This window comes from Telmatherina bonti (genome assembly GCF_933228915.1).
Source record: "Telmatherina bonti genome assembly, chromosome: 18".
NCBI lineage: Eukaryota > Metazoa > Chordata > Actinopteri > Atheriniformes > Telmatherinidae > Telmatherina > Telmatherina bonti.
In genome coordinates, this window is record NC_136616.1 from 21,459,798 (window position 1) to 21,478,686 (window position 18,889).

Genomic DNA, 18,889 nt, shown 5'->3' on the forward strand with positions numbered 1-18,889 from the left:
GCACTTTGTGATTTTTATCTGTGAAAAGCGCTTTATAAATAAACTTTACTTACTTACTTACTTACTAAAGGTGTGCATAATTATTAGGCAGATTCTTCTCCTCAGGAAAAATGGGCCGAAAAAGAGATTTAACGGACTCTGAAAAGTCTTTCAGAAGGATGCAGCACTCTTGAAATATCTAAGATACAGGGATCACAGAGTCATCAAACGTTTTGTTGCAAAACAGTCAACAGGGCTGCAAGAAACGTGTAGAGAAAAAAAAGACACAAATTAACCGCCAAAGATGCCAAAGAAGCTACCAGGAACCCATTATCCACCAGTGCTGCCATATTTCACAGCTGCAACCTACCAGGAGTGTCAAGAAGTAAGAGGTGTTCAGTTCTCAGAGACATAATGAAGGAAAGAAAGGCTGAAACCTGACCACCTCTGAACAAGACTCATAAGTTAAAACGGCAAGAATGGGCCAGGAACTATTTAAAGACAAATTTTTCAAAGGTTTTGTGGACTGATGAGATGAAGGGGCCTCTTGATAGACCAGATGGATGGGCCCATGGTTGGATCAGTAATGGACACAAAGCTCCTCTTCGACTCAGACGCCAATAAGGTGGAGGTGGGGTACTGGTATGGGCAGGTATTGTTAAAGATGAACTAGTTGGACCTTTTCGGGCTGAAAATCAACTCACAGACCTACTGCCAGTTTTTAGAAGACACTTTCTTCAAGCAGTGGAAGAAGAAAAAGTCTGCTTCTTTCAAGAAGACTTTTATTTTTATGCAAGACAATGCTCTGTTACATGCATCAAAGTACTCCACTGCGTGGCTGGCCAGTGAAGGCCTAAAAGATGAAAAGCTGATGACACAACCTCCTTCTTCACCTGACTTGAACCCCATTGAGAACCTTTGGGCCCTTCTTAAGCAGGAAATTTACAGTGAAGGTAAATGGTACACCTCTCTGAACAGTGTCTAGGAGGCTGTGGTTGCAGCTGCACACAAAGTTGATTCTGACCAGATCAAGAAACTGACGGAGTTTGTGAATGGCTAGGCTTGTGACTGTTATCAAAAAGAAGGGCGGCTATATTGGTCACTGAAGGTTTTTTTTCCCTTGAATTTCAGTATTGTTTACTTTGTAAATTGAGTTTCTTTATTGTTCTCACTTTAACGGGTGAAAATAAAGAGTGAGATAAAAAAAAATCTTTCTTTTTCATTCAGTTGCATAATAATTTTGCACACTCATGGTTGCCCAATTGTGGTGTACATATAGATATTCTCTTAAGAAAGCCAAAACTTCACTTTTTCTAACTTAATGTTCAGGCTTGAGGGTTTGTTCACATTTTGGATTGACCAAGAGCATTGTAGTCGTACAATACAAACATTAATCCTCAAAGAAAAAACTTGCCTAATAATGGTGCATGCAATGTACAGAAATTCTGAAAAAGACAGTAATGTGCACGCTGTTGCAGTGACTGAGGCCGGACCTCAGCTACAGAGGGATAAATAAATGACTGCAAGCCAAAATGAAATGACCTCATGTTGAAAAGAAGGCTTCTGCATTTTGGTTGAGTTCTTGTTAAAAAAATAAAAGCACAGTATGATATTTGTTGTTTAATCCGACATTGTTTTCACCTAAACATGATGAGGACCAGATGATTGCTTTGCTTCTTTTTTACCGCATGTTCTAAGGCTTTACTGATAAAGTGATTAATGATTGAATTGATAAATGTACATTTAAACATTTGAAAAAGGATACCATAAGTACATTAATCGTGAGTAAGTATGCAGAACATGTACCTTCTCTGTCTGTCCAGACAGATGGACATGAGTTATGTTAAACGAGCCCTGTTTGTTTCTCTGTCCTTGCCGCTGGGTGTGTGTTTGTGTGTGTGCTGAATAATTTTTCCTCATACTCCGCCCTGGTCTTGTACCCTATAAGTATCAGGCATTGCAGCAGGTGCTAAATATAGTCTCGCAGACAGCCCAGTCCGCAAACGTGAGCAATCCTCAGAAGAAATTAGCAGGAAAAACAAAAGAAGCAAGATGAAATCTCTATTGAAATGTTATGCCAGTAATTCATGTTTGTGGTGTTCAAATAACGGGTGGACAAAGCAACAATTTGGAGCACATAAAATAAACAATATAATAGGATGGTGGGCAGATTATAAACAATTACTAAAACCATTAAATTACTTAGTTTGTGATACTTCTCAAGCAAACACAGCCGTCATCAGTGCTTCTTCTCTGCTTTTATTGCAGTACATTTAGTGCTTCACACATAATTAACATTTTGCATACCAGAAAAAACAGTTTCACTTCAACAAATCCAAAATTAGGTAGAGGAAACAACCTGTCCCTTGACTAGATACATCATTGCAGTTGTCTCGCAACGCAATGCTTATGTGGATTCTGCTGGCCAGTAAATAGCCTTTTAGGAAATTTTGCTGATAATTTGCATACACGATATACATAAGTCTGCTATATGACTATAGAATAGAATAGAATAGAATAGAATAGAATAGAATAGAATAGAATAGAATAGAATAGAAAGTTTTACAGTTAGGTAAAGTTTTTGGCCTCACCTTGAATTCAGCATGTTACATCCCTTTTAGAATCAAGTCTAGAAAAACTACATAGCCTAAGTCATTATTTTGGCCAAATGTGCCAAAATTTTCCTGTATCTTATTTGCCTTAAACTTATTTTACTTATTTTATTTTATGCTTATTTTACTTGTTCTTACAATTTTTTTTTTTTTAATTCAAAATTTCTTGCTTGATCTAACTGTACTATGCTGATGTCCCATTTGCACAGCTACTTGTGTTTTCTGCTATTTCACATGTTCCTTTTGTCATTATTTTCCTTCCACTGTGAAACTGATAACTAGTCTCTGTGGCACAAATAGCCCCTCGAGAACAAATAGTTATTTTTTTCTTTTTCTTTTATTGCTTAGTAAGACCAGTTTGGGGACCAGCATGAGGAGGAAGAGCCAGACTGTTGTGGTTGTGCATGGATGTTTTACGCTACTGAGGGCCCTAACAGAGGAAAAAGAATAAAGTGCAAAAATATGTAATGTGTTGTTTTTGCTTTATGATTGTGGGACCACCATAAAACAGAAAGATTAAATACCAACAGGAGAAAAAAGGGGATCATGGAACATGTTCAGCTGTGTTGCTTGTTCCAAAGAGCTATAAGTTATACCATGTTTTAAAGGTTTCCAACAATATGTAATAATACAACACCAGTCAATTGTATGAAATACGAAAAATAATCATAATTTTGCTTTGTGGGGTATATATATATATATATATATATATATATATATTAATGCATACATACATATACATATCACATATATTCATGTTGATAAGTATAGCTTTATGTACTTGTTTATCCTATTGGTTTACAATTGTTCTTTTAATTTATACTTTCTAAATAAAATCTCTTAGAATTTTTCTTAAGGTGTAAAATGTTTGGACCGTTGCTGCCTGGGAGTTGTGCGGTTGCTGTGGCAGCGGCCCCCATGAGCATGCAGGGGACTGGCTCCTGGTGTGGATGGATCCCGAGGTATTGTTTCCTCACATCAGCATCAAGTCAGAATTTTTATCACTTACTGAATGTTTTTAGTTGTTTTATTAACCAGAATTTAGTTAAAGAGACAGTATTCAGGGAATGATGTTTTTCGGGGAATGTGGGTGGGTGTGTGTGGGTGGGTGTGGGGGGGGTTCTTTGCTCTTTGTCCTTGTGTGTGTGTGTGAGTGTGTGGAAAGAGCTTGAGTCGATTATTTTTAAATGCCTTTTTATCCACTGTTTGTTTTAATCCTTATGACTTCATTTTATCGTGTAAAGCACTTTGTGTTGCCTGAGGCATGAAAAGTGCTCAAGAAATAAAGTTTGATTTGATTTGATTTGATTTGATTTATTCGAGTTCTCCCTGATTACTCCATAATTTTATGTCATGTCCTGTAAGGCAGATGCTTTTCATAGTTGTTCTTACATTTAAAATCTTCAGATTTAATTTCCCCCTCAGATTATATCCCCCTTCCCAATTAAAAAACATTTTTTACATGTGATCAGGTAGAAATTTTGTTTCTAGCTTTATACACTATTATTACTGTTTGTAACTCCACCAAATCACAGAATTTTAATATTTTTAACTTCCAAAATAATGAATTTGTATGTTCCCAATATCCAACTTTGCAGACAACCCTTATTGCTTTTTTCTGTTGTATGTGTAATAGTTGTAGAGAACTCTTTTAAATGTTTCCCCAAAGCTCAACACAATAATTCAAATATGGCACAATTAGTAAACAGTACAGAATATAAAGTGATTATTTTTTTATCCAAAAAAAAGTTTAGATTTAGTTAACACTGCAATATTTCTTATCTGAACAAACACAATATGTGACTTCCAGCCCATTCTGTGGTTTATAATCACACCAAGAAATTTGTAATCATCAACCCTTTCAATTGTTTCATCCTCTATTTTTAATTGTATCCCACTATTTGTACTACAGTTTCCAATAACATAATTTTTGTTTTATTTCAATTTACTGATAACTTATTTCTATCAAACCATCTTTTCACTTTCTTCATTACCTGTGTGTGATTTGTCCCAGAACCTGCTGCAGGTCTTCTCCAGTACAGAGAATACTAATATCATCGGCAAATGGGATAGGCTTCAAAGTATCAGAGACTTTCCAAATATCATTTATGTAGAGAATAAAGAGTTTTGGCCCCAACACTGACCCCTGGGGGACTCCACAAACAATATCCAAACAATCTGACTTGTATTCACCAATCATCACATATTGTTGCTTGTTCATTAAATACAGTAGGTCTATATCCCTTGAAGCACAACCCCTCTTATCCCATACCACTCCAATTTATTCATCAAAATATCATGATCAATAGAGTCAGAAGCTTTTTCGAGATCAATAAATACTCCTGCTGCAAATATTATTGATCCCGACATGAAATTAAGCCTCTTTTTTTTTTGTTTTTTTTTTTTAACCATACTTGGTTACACTGGGACTTGTGGGCAGCCATTTGAGGGGTTAAGGACCAATGGTTGTTCACCTGCATGACCAGTCTGGGAACTTGAGTCCCCAAGTTCTAAGTCTATCCATTTAACCACTAAACCACGAATTTCCCCTCTTCCCTTCTTTCCCTTTTAAGATTTTTTTAAGGGTATTTTATTTTTTCTTTGGCTATTAATTGATATTTCTCAAAAGAATGGTGGGAAATAAAGAGAAAAAGTATAAGATTCAGTAAAGACCACAAGAGCTCAAACTCAGCCAACACCTTTGCATCCATACATGGGGGCTACTATAGTAACTCTTCGGACTTTATTCCGTTTAATTATCTGAATAACTGATCTGACTACATAATGTTATTTCTGAGGCTTTAGCGCCATCTTGTGGCTGCTGCTGGCGCTACGTGACAGTTTAAACTCCTCCTTCTGCCGCTGCCTGCATGCAAATTTTTTAAAATCAAAAACATATTTCCATTTTCCTGCTGCAAACCCGCATATATGTGTGGCCGTGAGGGCCGGCGTGAATGAAGCGGACTAAATAAAGCATTTCACCATCATTTATAGTACTTTCCGGCCGCCTGAAACTGCGTTATATGGCCGCGCAGAAGCATTAATAAATGTTGTTTGAGACAGGAAAGGGGAGGAGAAAATGAAAAAAAAAAAAAAAAAAAAAGGAGGAGGAGGGAGTGACGGTAACGCCACAGCTAAGATAAACAGGTTAAGAAAAGGACAGAAAAACTTGTGTTTGGCTCTAGGGACCGGGTTTTGTCCACTTTTGTGGTTTTAAATCCTGCCTCTGCTCTTCGGTCAGCCGTCAGAAAGGTGAGATGTCTCCATCATGTTTAAAATGGTCGATTTTTTTACGGTTACAACAAGAATTTGAAGTTTTTTAAGGCTTTTGTTGGAGTTCATTTTGTGTATGAGATAGAAAGACAGAGTTTAATCGGCGACAGGTGAAAGATTTTATTCTAGGACGTGACACCTTTGTTCATTTCAGTCAGGCCTGAACTTAAAAAATAATCTTTATAGAATTTTTTCGTTTTAATGAAAGCCAGATGTGACCATAGAGCAGCCGGAGATAAGCCTGAGTGGGACCCAGTGGAAAAACTAATGGGCCAACATGCCACACCCACTTTTCCCTTCAAGCCATATATTTCAGGCTGTATCTATAACAGAAGAGACATGTTCTGACTTCAATTACTTTCCTTCCATCACACCACTTTATTATGATTGTGAAAATTGGACTCCTGTGCTACATAAAGGTGGTTGTAAAGATAAATGTGGTCATAAACACGTATGTGAGGGACAATAACTATACCGCAGTTTGAAATGCAAAGCCTGATTGTATAACAGATAAAAGCTCTTATGTTTGAAGAGCTTCTGTACATTCATGATTTGGGTTTGTACCATAACTCCTCCCCCCTTTTCCTTATTTTTTTTTTTTTTTAAACCCTTCATTTTCCCAGAGAGAACCAGAGGGGAGCCTTTAGGAAGTCTTTAGGAAACCACCTTCTCACCATGTCGGCTCCTGGTAAGTAGAAGCAACTGAAACTTGGAAAGCTCTATAAACATGTTGGACTTGAGAAGAAATCTTAACCACCCCGTTTACAATGGATGACTCTAACACCACATGATTGTTTTTATCTTCATTTATGATGTTTTGAAGTTGTGAAATGATTAGTTTCCACTTCTCTTGCTCAATACATCATTTCCACTGAAGTAATGAATAAAGCACCTTGTAACGCCTAGATTCCTCTTATGGCCTTGAGAAACCTTATCCTCTCAACATTGGGGAATTTGAAAAATGTTCCCTAAAATGCTACCTTGATGACGTAGCTGGCTTTTGTCTGACAGTTTGCCGCCTGTTGGTTGGAAAATGCAGGTTTAGTAGCTGAAAAACCCAGATGTGTGTTCTTGTTGTGTGTTCTTCACCGCTGAAACCAGTTTTGCAGCCAATGTGCCAACTACATTTATTTTATTTTCTTTGTCCGTTTTCTTTTGTTTCCTGCAAAATGAAGAAAGGAATGTAAAAAGAGGTGGAGCAACAGCCACCCCCAAACTTGACACATAGCGGCACCCACTTCTCCTTTTCTCACTCAAAGCTTTTGTTTGAAATTCGCAGGAAGGACCGTTTTGTTTTCTTTCATGAGACTGACTGATTGATACGCCTATTAGCTCTCAAGCTTTTGGTTGACTGATTCATTGTAAGTCTAAGCCAACAGGAACCAGTTTGGGTAGATATTATTTGTGTTGTTGTGATCCAAATTAACAGCGACGAGGATAGTTGGTATCGTGTTTTTTTTTTTTTTTTTTTTTTTTTTTTAAAAAAAAGCAGAGGGATTATATTTGCATATCCACCAAAAAAAACTACCTATTTTCCTTGAAAGTACTTCAGCGTTCATTACTTTTAAATGTGACACATGCAGAGGATGTTGGACCGGAAAGTGACAGAAAACTGTCAAACCCACTCACACGGATGCAAGCTGCACAAGTGAGACAAACCATGCTTTTTCTAACCCTAAACTCTCGCTAAAAGGTTTCCTGTGGTTAGGAAGTTGCTAAGTGACCGAGGCATCTTTATCGTCGCATGCCAGCTCAGCAGGTGTGCCATGTGATTAAAAAAAGAAAAAAAAAAAGCCTCCTGTCCTTCAAATAGTTAAACATTAAACAGTTATGTGTGATTGTTGACTTGAAGCAAAACGTAATCAGAAAGATAAAGTGTTAAAACTGCATTTTCATCATTCAGTTCATAGTTGGTGAATCAAACAAGCATGAGGAACCAGAAACTTTAGAACTTGGATTTAGAGAATTATAATCATAAAGCCTTTAAATGTTTAATATCCAGTTTTAAATGTCAGTGTGATTATTTTGAAATCCGAGGCTACCTGACATGATTTAACTTTGACAAAAGATTATAAAGATGAAAATTAAAATTCAGAAAATGGTGCAGGAATGCCTCAGGAAGGAAACTGCTCCCATGTTTGCTGGCACTGCAGCAAATACTTTAGTTAGACTTGCCAGAATGAATATACTGTGCCTCAAGATGGATTTTCCTTTATTTTATTTTCATCTTGTCTTAACCATTTAACCCCATGTCAGGTTGTTATGCTTCCAGTTAAAAACATTCTGTCACTCCTCTGCTGTGCATCAGGAGGCCATGTTTTTGAGGTTTATCCTCCCTCTTGGTCATGTGTGGTAAATATCTGCAAAGGTAGAAAGGCAAAATCTCTCACCAGAACCAGGTATCCTCCTCCATAGATGATAATCTGTATGTGTCCATGCAGTGCTGACTCGACCTGAACATTTCATTGGATCGCTGTCCATGTATGATTTAAAATGTCTAACCTGACAATGTTGGATGGTGATTATATGACAGTGTTCAGCATCTCGGATCTAAACAACAGTTTAGTAAGTGGCAAAGTGGTGCCTACCATGTTAGCAGTGTCACTTCACAGGTGTGTGGTATTTAAAAAATTTTTTTTTTGTAAAATGTTCACCGATTTTACAACAAGGCGCGCCTTTTTACGACCATCTTCTTCCGTTGTTTATCTGCATTTTATGTTATTTCTGTGTGGAAACTGTTCAGCATGCACAGGAGTGTCAATGGCCAGCTGAACGTTTCTATGCAGGAGTAATTCAACCCCCAATCACATAACCGACTTTAGTTTTGTCCCTAGTGTTTGACGCCTACCTGTTTTTTTTTTATTCATACTACAAATCCTTAATCTTCATCTCAGTTGCATCTGTTAACTCCATTATGGTGGTTTAAGCTAGCTAAGTAATGAAAGAATTTATTATTTTGACTCCTAGCTATAGAAGTGTTGGTTAATTGCTACACTTTAGACACAAAACAGGCAGATGTCGGCACTTCATTTTTTTTATCAGTGAGCCGATCAACCACACCAGCTTGGTGCTTTAGACTGTGAAGCCTTATAAAGGTTGGAGGTCAACCTGAGTCTTTCAATCAGGGAGTTATGACAGGTTTAGCAGAAATGCACAATTGAACTATACACTTTTTTTCCCCCCTCGACTTTAAAACCATGTAATGGTCTTCTAACAATGCAGAAAGACATTTCGGAGCATCTTAAAGATGATGTCATCTTTGGCTCACATATGTTTCCCTTCTTTAAAAGATGAGCTAATGTGTGGCTGAGAAACTTCAGAATAAAATATACATGTCTGTTTTTCCTGTTTAGATAGACTTGTTTCCAATAAGACAGTATGACTGGTCCATCTGTCTGCTGCTAGATCTGAATCACATCTGAATTGAAAACAGTACAACTGCTAGAAGCTGGGAGTGAGAAAACCTATCCTGCAGGAGTTTGGTGGATCCAGAGAGTGTTCAGCTAGTGGAAACCTTTTTTAAAAGAAGGAAAAGAAAAAAAGAGGGAAAGTCAAAGTTACTGTATGGTTAAGTGCAATTTTTCCAGTAACATCTGTTTACTGGCTGCTCTGCAAATACTTCCCCTCAGACCTAACTCGGGTAATAATTGGTTCTGTAGGGAAAAGCAACATGATCTACGCTAAACACAAACACACCCTTGGACTCGACCAACCCTCATCGACACATACAAAGATCACTCCTTCAGCCATCTTTGAATATGCTGTGCTGCGATGAACTTAATGTGTGTCTGAATTATCTTACTGTATTATTGGAGGACAAGAAGAAGCCCAGGCTGTGCCAGTTATCATTAGATAGTAACCCAGGACGCTGCTGCATCCTTCACGTTGCTTGCCTTTAGTTTTACCCCTTTCAAGGAGATTGTTTGGTTTATTTTGCTTTTGTCTTTATGGAGCTTTATTCAAAAGTTATTGAAGGATTTGTGTCAAAATATTCAGAAATGTGGCGTGAATAAAACAGGGCTGTATTCAGCTTCAGGGATTAGATGCTATGATTGGTTTCATTCTGTTTTTTTTATGGTCCAAGTTAATCTTTATTCTTTCGACTTTGATTATTAATTGTATGTGATTTTCAACATTGCACATGTGATGACAGATCTGGGAGTGTTACAAATTTTTAACCCAGCAATAGTGGAACAACCGAAAATGTTTTTCAGAAAACCACCAGGCTTTAAGAAACGGTTTATTTTCGTTTACATATATTTTTTTTATTTTTATTTATTTATATATATATATTTTTTTTTAGAAAAGTCCTTCAACTTTAAAAATATGAAATCTAGTTAAATGGAAAATATAAATCTTCTTAAGAAGAACAAACATTTTCTCTATTTCCAGGTTACAACCAGGGGCCCTACCCCATGTCTCAGCCTGGGGCTCCCTATGATGACCCTAATCAAGCCCCTCCACCAGGCTTCAACTTGGGTTACAATCAGGGTCCACCTACTGTCATGTATCAGCCTGGCCCAGTAGGTCCCAGTCCAGGCCACGGGCCTGAATATGGTGGCCCACCAGGTGGGATCTCCCCAGCCCCTGTCGGGGGTTCACCTGCTCTTCCTGTCGGAGTGCCACCGGGGCTTGAGTATCTCACACAGGTAGGTAAGACAAATGAGGGAAAGTCAGTGAAAGAGGATTATTGGATCTGCAGAAGCATACAGTAGCGCTGCGTCCTTAATTTCCTAAAGATTAGCAGGAAATTGGCCTGTGTGAAAACAAAATGACCTCAAATAGATCAGTCATGCTTCATTTCTTCATTAGACAAATGCATTTCTTAGTGCTGAACTTGATGTCAGTGACTCTTTCCTTCCGGCTGTCATATAAAACCCTAAATTGCTATTTTTATATGAACATCCACCAGATTACAGCCATGCTTTTTCACACTGAATTACCCCCATCTGTCATATGTTCCCGAAGAAATTAAATAATTTTGTAAACATACACAATGATTTAAGTAACATAATGTTCTTCTGTTTGGGATTTTAACCATTAATGCACTTGTTATTTTTCAGTTTATTGTACTAAATTCAACTGGGATTGACTTCAGTATTGCTTCACAAGTAATCTGGCTTTAGTTTATAATGATTAATGTCTGACTACTACACCTTCCTTTCATTTAAAATGAATTTAGATCAAGATAAAACTTTGGTCCTGTCAGACATTTGAGCTTGAAAAGTTCACATCTTGGATTGTATTTAGATGATTTGTTAGTGCAATCACTGCAGAACAAACTTATAATATTCAGGTTTATTCTGCCTCTTGGGCTCTTTCAGCGAATCAAAACAAAAATATATACACAAGATAGAGAAGGTAATTTGTTTTGACAGTCGAGTCAAATATCGCCGAAACGAAAGTCTGTGGTTTTATGGAAATCTATGATACGTGCTACTTTGCATTGTAAACTTCTTTTTTTTCCAGATGTGCTTGCTGCTTTTTCACTTCTTTAAAGGAAAACCGTCAAATAAACAGAATGAATGTGATTTTCAGTGTTAATGATCACTATGGGAAAGCTAATCACTTCTTCTTTTGTGGTATTTTTAGATCGACCAGATCCTGATCCATCAAAAAGTTGAACTCCTTGAAGGTAAAGCATGTGATTTGTTCACTGAGTTGTTGCATCACGGCAATCTGACACATGCACAGAGAATTCATTGTCTGTCCTTGTCAGTCAACTTTTCCGCTTCTCTCTTTGCAACCCCACCCAGCCTTCATTGGTTTTGAAACAAACAACCAGTATGAGATAAAAAACAGTCTAGGCCAAAAAATCTACAAGGCCAAAGAGAAGAATGACTGCTGCACCAGGAACTGCTGCGGCTCTCTGCGCAGCTTCGACATGAAAATCAAGGACAACATGGACAGAGAGGTCATCCGTCTCATCCGGCCTTTCCGTTGCGTCTCCTGCTGTTGTCCCTGCTGCCTACAAGAGGTCTGAGTCTTTTATGGTTAAAGTTCACTTGAAGTTCCATGAGAAATTATTTGCCTCATATTGTATCTATTTCCCTCACTTAGATCAATATTACTCCAGCTGAAGTGTTCACTGAGGGACAAAACACTCTTTGCTCATAGCAGATAAGGAAAATTACCTTTGTATTTGCTCAGAATGTGTCATCATATTCTGAATCATTACTTTTGTTTATTTTTAACGGTATTATTTGCTAATAATTAATGAGGAAAAATTATTATTCTTTACAAATGACAGCTTTACTACAACCATTCATTTTTCTGGGATGGTGGTTGTTTGGAAATGATCAGGTCTCACCACTTTTATTGACGCAACACATTTAGCACTTTTATTTTCATCATTTAGCTGAACCTGCTACACTTGCTGAACTGTAGCAACTCCACACAACACGGTCTGCTTGGGTTTTTATGAGAGGTGTGGGGTATTGTCACAGTAGCACTTTTGCCAATGTTCTTATCCTGATGTCCACATCACATGGGAACAGATAACATCTGGACTGAGACCAAAAAATGCTTTTCTATTGATGAAGAGTTGCAAGTGTATGGTCTCTGTTTGTTTTTTTTCTTTAAAAAGCTTCCTTAATAAGTGGTTTTAATTCAGCACATCACTGTTCATTGGCTCTATTGTTGATTTTCTGTGATTTTCACCAGTATCACGATCATTCAAGACTTTTCTCTGTCTGCATTTCTTCACAATTTTAACAGTTTCAACTATCTCTTTCACTGCTTCATATGCTTGATAAAGAGTAATAACTTGACCCTTCTGAAACGAGAACACATTTCCATGACTACAGAGTTGTTGTTTAAGGAGATATAAGTCATCCACTGCACTGGTTAAGGTTGAACAACTATTTGTCAACTGAAGTGTGTTGTTTTTTTTTTTTTTTTTTTTTTTGCTGTACTTTTCCACTGGGAGGTTCTCATCCTTCTGTTTTAATTCAGATGGTGACTTTTGTTCAGGCCTGTTATGAAATATGATAGAAAAAAAAGCAAAACCTGCTGCCAATCCTTATTGAAAACAACGGGTTGTGTTTATTTAGTTTTAAATTTCACGTTTTTCCGCTACATGTGTGGGTTTACTGCAACGACTTCCTCTCAACACTTTGACAACATGGATGTTGGGTTAATTTAATTTTTTAAATTCTTCCTTGGAGTGAGTTTATGTCCTTGTGATTGATTGGTGACCTGTCCAGAGTGTCTGCTATCTATCACCTGATAGCAGCTGGGATCAGCTCCAGTACTGCTTGTGACCCTGCTTTGAAAAAAAAAAAAGAAAAAAAAAAAGTTACAGGCAATGCATGGATGATTTAGATTAACCAGACGGGGAGCAAGATATAACCTACAAAGGAATCTTGAGAGCAATAACTTAACAGCAGGAGTATTTGCAATGATGCTCTTACTGACCTGATAGTGGCAGAATAAGATCACATCACTAATATACTTAGAGGTACGCCATAACGATCTAATTTATTTATAAATAAAAAAAACAAAAAACATTTCTCATATATTACTGGTGGCATTAAAACAATGTAATAAGTTAGAAGATAAGTCTGTGTGTGTAAAAGGAAATCCCAGACAGTGTAGTTTGCTGTAGTTGCTTCTGCATACGTCTTGTAAATATACTAACTCCAGTAGCAAATAGTCTGACATGGTGAGGTCCAGGGATTCTTGGCAGATTCTTAAGATCACAGTCAGCAGGCTGAAAGACTGGACTTTGGTGTTCTATCGTGACAGCCTCTTGCAGTTTTTCATAGGGGTAACAACAATGAGCGATGGTGGCTTTGAAAGGTCGCTGCAGCAATAGTTTCCACTTGAAACTAATACTTTCCATTAGCTTCAACATGAATGGTGAACATTTCCTCATTAAAAGAGGAGCTAAAACACTTCCCAATAATGACATCCTCATTGGTTATGAATAGGAAAATGTATGGTGTACTAGCTAATAAATATTCTATAGAAAGGAAACAATTTCACATCAACTTAAAACTCCAGCTCCTTGTTTTTTGAGCTTTAGATTTAAACTTTGTAAAGGCCTGTTTAACTAAACATTAGATTGCGTACTTAGCAAAAAAAAATAAAAATCAGCTGCTTGCATGGAGGAGAGTGAGATTTTTGTTTTGTCTCATGTGATACTGTCTGAAAATTGTCATTTTGAAAATGGATCAGTAATTTATTTATAATTTAACAAGAATTTACTTGGGATAGAAGATTGAAATCGGTTGTAGGACTGATGTGTTGCCGTTTCAAAACCTGAGCAGATAAACATGACGTTGTTTGCACAGCTAGTTAAGTTTCGCATTCTTTTTAGCTTCCATTTGCACAAAAAAACCTGCAGCCTCACAGCTCGCTGAAGGTCTGTGTCTGTCCTCCTGTCGCCTTACTGCTGTGTACCGTGTCATTGCGCCAGGCAGCTCATGCAGGGGTTTGTTGAGAGCATGAATGGCTCTTTGTCCATCCTATCTATCTCCTTGACTCCCTGATTCTCTGCCATCCCTACACTGAGACCTCTCACTCTCTTTTCCAGTTAAATTACATCGTTAGCAGCCTGCCCACATTGCGTTCCCACTGGCACTGAGCCCAAACCAACCCTCTCACATACTGCACTTCTCTGTTTGCTGCTCAGACAAGCTTCATGTGAGATGTGTTACTTTTGTTTTGCACTCTCACAATGGAGCAGTCAGAGCTGCAATTGGCATCCTATGTGACGAACTGTGCGACCTCATGATGTTTTATTATTAGCTGTCAGGATTAAGGCTTCTAATTTTATTTGGCATTGGTATGCATGTCTAACTTTAAGCATATGACCCACAGATGGAGGTCCAAGCACCACCAGGCACCACCATAGGGTATATCAAACAGGACTGGCACCCTTTCCTGCCAAAGTTTTCCATCCTGGGTGCAAACAAGGAGACCCTGTTGAAACTGGAGGGGCCCTGCTTTGCCTGTAACTGCTGTGGAGACGTCAACTTTGAGGTAAATGGGGAAATTGGAAACGTTTTGATTGGTTTAAAGGAATAATTGGGCAGTGCAGACTCTTCAGTGGGAATGTCAGTAATACACCCAGTAGAGAGATGCTGAAAGTTAGAATCAAAGTGCCTACTAACATCCTAATCACACTAAATCTTGCTTGTTAAGTCTTTACAAGAATGACAATGTAAAAAAAAAAAAAAATTGGGGTTTTTAAGAAGTGTTTTTCCTAGTTGTGAGCAGGCAATGGTGTTGGTTGAACAGTTAAAACAGGAAAGAAGTTACAGGTCAGCTATAAAGATGTAACTTATTAATCAGTACGTTCAATGTTGCTGAAAAGTTCATTTTTCTGCCTTGTCCCTTTGGGAATTTCTCCTTGTCTACAGTCTGTAACCTTAACGTAACTGCTGGCCTCATAATGTCAAAGTGTAAATATTTCTATTTAGCTTTCTCAAACACTTCATCATTCAGCAATTTCTCGCTTTTTGCGGAAAGATTTAGCAAAGGGGTGTCCAAAGTCAATCCTCAAGGGCTGCTGTCCCGCAGCTTTTTGATGTATCCCTGTTCCAACACAGGATACACTTGAGTCAGGTGCTTTGAAGCAAGGCTACATGGAAAACCTGCAGGATCGTGGCCCTCAAGGCCCGGAGCTGGAAACCTCTGATCTAGCATTAGAACAACAGCTAATAAACTTAGAAGTTCTCAAAAAACCTCAACACTTCTGCTTTTGATGTTCAGCTGAAGGGGAAAGATGGGGACACGCCCATCGGTCGCATCAGCAAGCAGTGGAGCGGCCTGTTGAAAGAAGTCTTCACAGACACAGACAACTTTGGCATCCAGTTTCCGCTGGACCTGGATGTGAAGATGAAAGCTGTGCTAATGGGTGCCTGCTTCCTCATTGTAAGATCCTGATCCGAGAGACCAGCTTTTTCTTTCTTTTTTTTTTTTCCCCCCATCGTGTAGAATGGCGCTGAGTGCTGATTGTCTCTCTTTCTTGCTGTTTCTGCAGGATTTTATGTTCTTCGAGAAGGTCGGAGATGCCAACCAGCGCAGCTCTGTGTTTTCGTAACTGAAGGAAAAAAGGAGGAAGGAAATGGCGTGAAAGATCCTCTCCTGTTTGGTTTGTATGTACTTTTTTTTTTTTTTTAGATTTGTTCTTTGGTGCCAGTCCCACGATCCATTTATGGATACATACAAAACAGTGTGATCTGACCAAGTCTCGTGTAAGTCAAATGCATTTGGACATCTGTCCAAGCTTAGCGACTTGGCTACCAACTGGCTACCAAGTTGCTGGAGTTCCCTACACTCCGTTCACTTTACTTTCATGTAAATGATGTGTCCAACCAGATGCCTGCCAAAAAGAACTTTTGCCTTACTATGGATGTTATTTTAAATACTCACATTATACCTGTTGTGTGTTAATCAACACTGATATGCTGTTTTCTGTTATTTGTATGATACTGCTCATGCTTTATAAAAAAGAAAATCACAGTAGATATAAGTGCAGCACTGTTGTGGGTGTAAAAGCTGTATGCATTTATTCTGGTAATGATAGCAGCTACCTGGTGCCACTTTCAGTTAGTATATCGAAAGTGTGGACGTTATATAAGTCCTGAAAGACTGTCATTACTTCCCGGTATTTTAGATTACGAAGTTCTTTTCTCACTTCTTTTGCTTGTGGTTTAATACCAGTCACACAAGCAGTAACACTCGCAAATGATTTACTTGACGAATGTTTAGCATGTAAGCAACAAACTAATATGGATATGAAAAATGTTATTGTAACTAACTAAATATTAGCACATTTAGCATGATTATCCCATCTGTTGTATTAATCTGCCAATATGCATTGAAAAGATAACCTTAGAATGGTTGTAGACTTTATTTTTATTAATTGAAAAGCTTTATGCAAAATCTCTTGCATTTTGTAGCTTCATAAGTAATTTGTGTGTCCATGCAGGAATAGACAGGTGGTTAACCCAAAAGGTGAAGTGTGCTGATGTTAATCACCAAAGCGTCCTATTGTTTTGTTTTTTTTTAACTATTAGAGGCCTTAAATTGAAACCACCAGTGTCTTTAGCAGCTAGCTTGCTTTACAAAACCGCCCTGAATTTAGTAAATCAAATGCTCAAATGGTCTTTTGGTTGTTAAGTAGTTGCCATGGACGCCAACATCACTGCCCAACCTTGCCAATCTTTTCTCCAAATACCACTGTGTTGAACACTTGAGAGTAAGTGAAAGGGTGTGCGCGCATAGGCTGAAGGTAAATAGATGTATTGAACAGTATAGTGTGCAGTTGGGAAAGGAAATAAAAAAACAGAAGTTGAGACCGGCGTTACGCTAAATCTCAAAGAAGGGAAAACCCTCATAGTGATTAGTTCTGAGAAACTTTAGTCACAGAGACCTGAATGTGAACTTTGAGGCTGCTGTTCTGTAGATATTCTTGCTTTTTTTGTCGTTTTGTCCAGATGAAATGGGTGTTTCTCCACTGAGGTGGGGTTGCCACTAGAGCTCTCATCTAGTTATTCATCTGTGGGAAACTAAATGGATCCTACTGCCTTTGGATATATGCAGTGACCAGTAATATTACCTCAAGGAAAGAAAAGCCAAAGTATGTTAAAAAAAAAAAAAAATCTTTAATGCAATTAGTTTATATTTCACTTTGTTAATCTGCAGCACGTGCTTTGTTGTATGTTGTATGAGTAACATGATCACCTGTCAGTGGTTGCATCTGTTTTTTTACCCACTGTTTTCTACCATCTTGTGATTGTACTTTCATTTTCTACAATAAAAACAGTGTATCTCTGAAGTAAAGCATATACTAAAGGCTGTAAGTTGTCATCTTTTTGTGTTTGGTTGGTGACCAGGCAGGGAAAATCAGGGGAGTGGTCTCATATCTGTCCAAACATGGAACATCTGGTTTCACTTCTTTACTTTTAAAGGAAAATCCAGGCTCTTGATCTCTGGAGGAAAAAGTCCAGAGACAAGATGGACTTATTGTACATCAGTACTAACATAATTATAAATGCTTGCATAAAACAAGGACTTGAAAATAATCTTTTTGTAAAGTGCCTAAGAGTTGGCAAGACAAGAAAACGTCCTGGTCCCAGTGCTGTGGCGCTTGCTGTGTTCATGCTCCATCTCCTGGAAGAATGCGAAAAATGCACACACAACATGTAGAAACATGTCCACACATTTATTCAAGGCACCTCCTTCTGCAAAATGTTTCAGAATGTAAAAGTTCCTCTTATAAAAGTCATATGTTTCTTACTATACAGGAATGAACACTTCTGTGCTTTTGGTTGCTGACTGTCACAAGATCACCCAACAATTTACCAGCTGCTTAATAATATGACTGTACACTTCTGTAAGCATTTGGAGGATATAAAGGATGAAAATATGTGGAAAAAGGTAAAAATGTCCATCTATATATATATATATATATATATATATATATATATATATATATATATAAAAAAAAGAAAGGTCTGAGAAATTTAAGGACCACATTGCTTTTGGGAAGGACACGTATAGTGACTACCTTTCCTAAAGACATGTAATCTTCCAAAACGTACAAGTACTGTTCAAATTTCTCAGTGGAGCACAGATATACACTCAAAGCATTGTGGTGGTGTACACAGCCTTGGTTAATACAGTAAAATATTTTCCATTATATAAAACCAACATTTTGCATTATAATTACAAAGTTAATATGCCAGCAAAGACTATAAAGTGAAAAGGATTTTAAATATACAATTGGACTTCTGTGCAAAAGTAAGCCGCACAAGAAGATTTTTTTTTTGTAAATATCTCTAAATATCTATAACAAGTGAGGTTAGTTTATTCTCTGTAATTTTAATTTTAATATAAAGTGTACTTAAATCTGTCAAAGCAGTTAGAAGTGATTTTTTTTTTTTAATGAAAAAACCTTTTTTACATGACGTTTATTTAATAACACTTTCTAATATAACAAACATTTTTAAAAATGCAATAAAAAAAAAAAGTGGCTGGAAGACCAGTCCTTTTTACTAAATTCCAGTTTTTTT

At 37.5% G+C, this 18,889-nt stretch overlaps 1 protein-coding gene across 1 annotated transcript; it reads left to right on the forward strand.

The window, feature by feature from the left end:
• The first annotated feature begins 5,720 nt into the window (after nt 1-5,720).
• LOC306768928 (phospholipid scramblase 2-like) lies at nt 5,721-17,650 on the forward strand. Its single transcript, XM_079257407.1, has 8 exons — nt 5,721-5,843; nt 6,488-6,552; nt 10,257-10,513; nt 11,457-11,499; nt 11,621-11,841; nt 14,688-14,849; nt 15,582-15,743; nt 15,853-17,650. The coding sequence occupies exons 2-8, from the start codon at nt 6,540-6,542 to the stop codon at nt 15,910-15,912; spliced, it is 918 nt and encodes a 305-aa protein (XP_079113533.1). The 5' UTR covers nt 5,721-5,843; nt 6,488-6,539; the 3' UTR covers nt 15,913-17,650.
• Nucleotides 17,651-18,889: the final 1,239 nt, after the last annotated feature.

Coding starts and splice junctions, on each gene's coding strand:
- LOC306768928 (XM_079257407.1), top strand. Junction 14,850..15,581: donor GTGGAGACGTCAACTTTGAG/GTAAATGGGGAA, acceptor TTTGATGTTCAG/CTGAAGGGGAAAGATGGGGA. Junction 15,744..15,852: donor TGGGTGCCTGCTTCCTCATT/GTAAGATCCTGA, acceptor CTGTTTCTGCAG/GATTTTATGTTCTTCGAGAA.